This window comes from Megascapheus bottae, chromosome 2 (genome assembly GCF_031878675.1).
Source record: "Megascapheus bottae isolate mThoBot1 chromosome 2, mThoBot2.hap1, whole genome shotgun sequence".
Classification (NCBI taxonomy): Eukaryota; Metazoa; Chordata; class Mammalia; order Rodentia; family Geomyidae; genus Megascapheus; species Megascapheus bottae.
The window spans coordinates 52101355-52103483 of NC_143510.1; the positions used below are offsets into that span (position 1 = coordinate 52101355).

A 2129-nucleotide genomic window follows, 5' to 3' on the forward strand; every position below is an offset into this window, starting at 1 on the left:
GGCTTAGAAACAGCACCCCGACCTGAGTCCAAGACAAGGACCAGAACACACACAAAACAACACAAAGGTTATACCATATAACTTTACAAATTACTTATGTGTGTGTATATATTAGATCAAAATTGACATCTTTGTTGTTGTTGTTATAATATAAATGAATATACAGGACATCACACAAAATGAAGTGAACCAAAAACACAATACAAGGATGTTTTCATCACTAAAATAATTTCCTCATTTCTTCAACACTTTACAGCTACAATAAAATGGTGCCTTCAGACAGTAAGAAAATGATGAGGAATTCTACAGCAGTCAGCCGTTTCATTCTTCTGGGGTTCACAGAGGACCCCAGGCGGCAAGTTGTGCTTTTCCTCTTCCTCCTTGTCACCTACATGCTCAGTGTGGCAGGGAACCTGACCATCATCTTCCTCACCCTCGCACATCCACACCTGCACACCCCCATGTACTTCCTTCTCCAGAGCTTATCATTCCTAGAAATAGCGTTCACATCAGCCTCCACTCCACGATTCCTCCTCACCATCACAACAGGAGACAGAAGCATTTCCTACAACGATTGCATGGCCCAGCTATATTTTGTCATCTCCTTAGGAGCAACAGAATTTTACCTTCTGACTGCCATGTCCTATGACCGCTACGTGGCCATCTGCAAACCCCTCCATTACACCACCCTCATGAGCAGCAAGGTCTGCAGCCTATTGGTGTTCAGTTGCTGGCTTGCAGGATTCCTCATTGTCTTTCCCCCGGTCATGCTTCTCATACAATTAGATTTTTGTGCCTCCAACATCATTGAACATTTTTTCTGTGATTTTTCTCCACTTCTTCAGCTTTCTTGCACAAACACACACTTACTAGAGCTCATGGTATTCTCTTTGGCTGTGGTAACACTCATGGTCACCTTGACACTAGTAATTGTCTCTTATGCAAATATCATCCAGACAATTCTGAGAATTCCTTCCTCAAGCCAAAGGAAGAAAGCCTTTTCCACTTGCTCCTCCCACATGATCGTTGTGTCCCTCTCTTATGGCAGCTGCATCTTCATGTACATTAAGCCCTCAGCAAGGGAGAGGGTGACTTTGAGCAAAGGAGTAGCTGTGCTCTACACCTCTGTGACTCCTTTCCTGAACCCCTTCATCTACACACTACGCAACCAGCAAGTGAAGCAAGCCTTCAAGAGCGTGGTCCACAGGATGGCTTTTTCTACAAGTAAGGGAATGTGATGATGTGCCACGTGGAGTCCCAGAGACAGAGCTGAAGGGAAACTAGAGAAATTGGTTCTAAGCAGATCATTTCCCTCCTTCTTCACCAACACCTCTTTTCAGTTAAACTCAGGTTTTCACCTTTCAACTTATATTGTTTGCTCTTGTACCTCTGTAAGGAAGTTTTTGATCAATCCAGAATTTCTATTGCTTTTCTTATCAATATCAATCATCTGTTCCTCCATTAAATGGAAACTGGCATGAATTAGTAATTTGTATAAGAAACTGCAGTGGAAATCAGTCTTATTTTATTAGGAATGCATAATGATACTTCATAAAATCTCCAAGTTCTTCTTGTGACTAAGAAAACATGTATAAAGCTAAAATCATTATTAATCTAGATCATTGAACGGATCAACAAACAAAACTTAAATGCATAGAAATGTTGAAAAGAAATTTAAATAAAATTTTATTACAAAATTCATTATTTTTGTTCTTTGAATTTATATTGTTCTGATTTTAGTATGTTTTTCCCTACAAGAATATAATGTAAATATTATTACATTGAGGAAATGAAATTGACTTTCTATTTTTCTTTCTGGGGTTATTTCCTTAAATTGATTAACTGGATATTTTTTGTATGCCTTATAATCCTACAACCAGAACCTGTTGGGGACCGACTGTGGGATCAATGACCTTGGACCTGACCTTGGACCTACACAATGGTATACACAAGGAAGTAATTCTTATCATGATGACTTTAAGCAATGTCAATCAGTTCTTATCATGATGACTTTAAGCAATGTCAATCAGTTCTTATCATGATGACTTTAAGCAATGTCAATCAGTTCTTATCATGATGACTTTAAGCAATGTTAATCCTTTCTCATTTATCCTATATGTGATTTGTTT

At 38.8% G+C, this 2129-nt stretch overlaps 1 protein-coding gene across 1 annotated transcript; it reads left to right on the forward strand.

The window, feature by feature from the left end:
* The first annotated feature begins 275 nt into the window (after window positions 1-275).
* On the forward strand, window positions 276-1238 carry LOC150066994 (olfactory receptor 6C75-like). The gene has a single exon (XM_090356588.1). The coding sequence runs from the start codon at window positions 291-293 to the stop codon at window positions 1236-1238; it is 948 nt and encodes a 315-aa protein (XP_090212714.1). The 5' UTR covers window positions 276-290.
* Window positions 1239-2129: the final 891 nt, after the last annotated feature.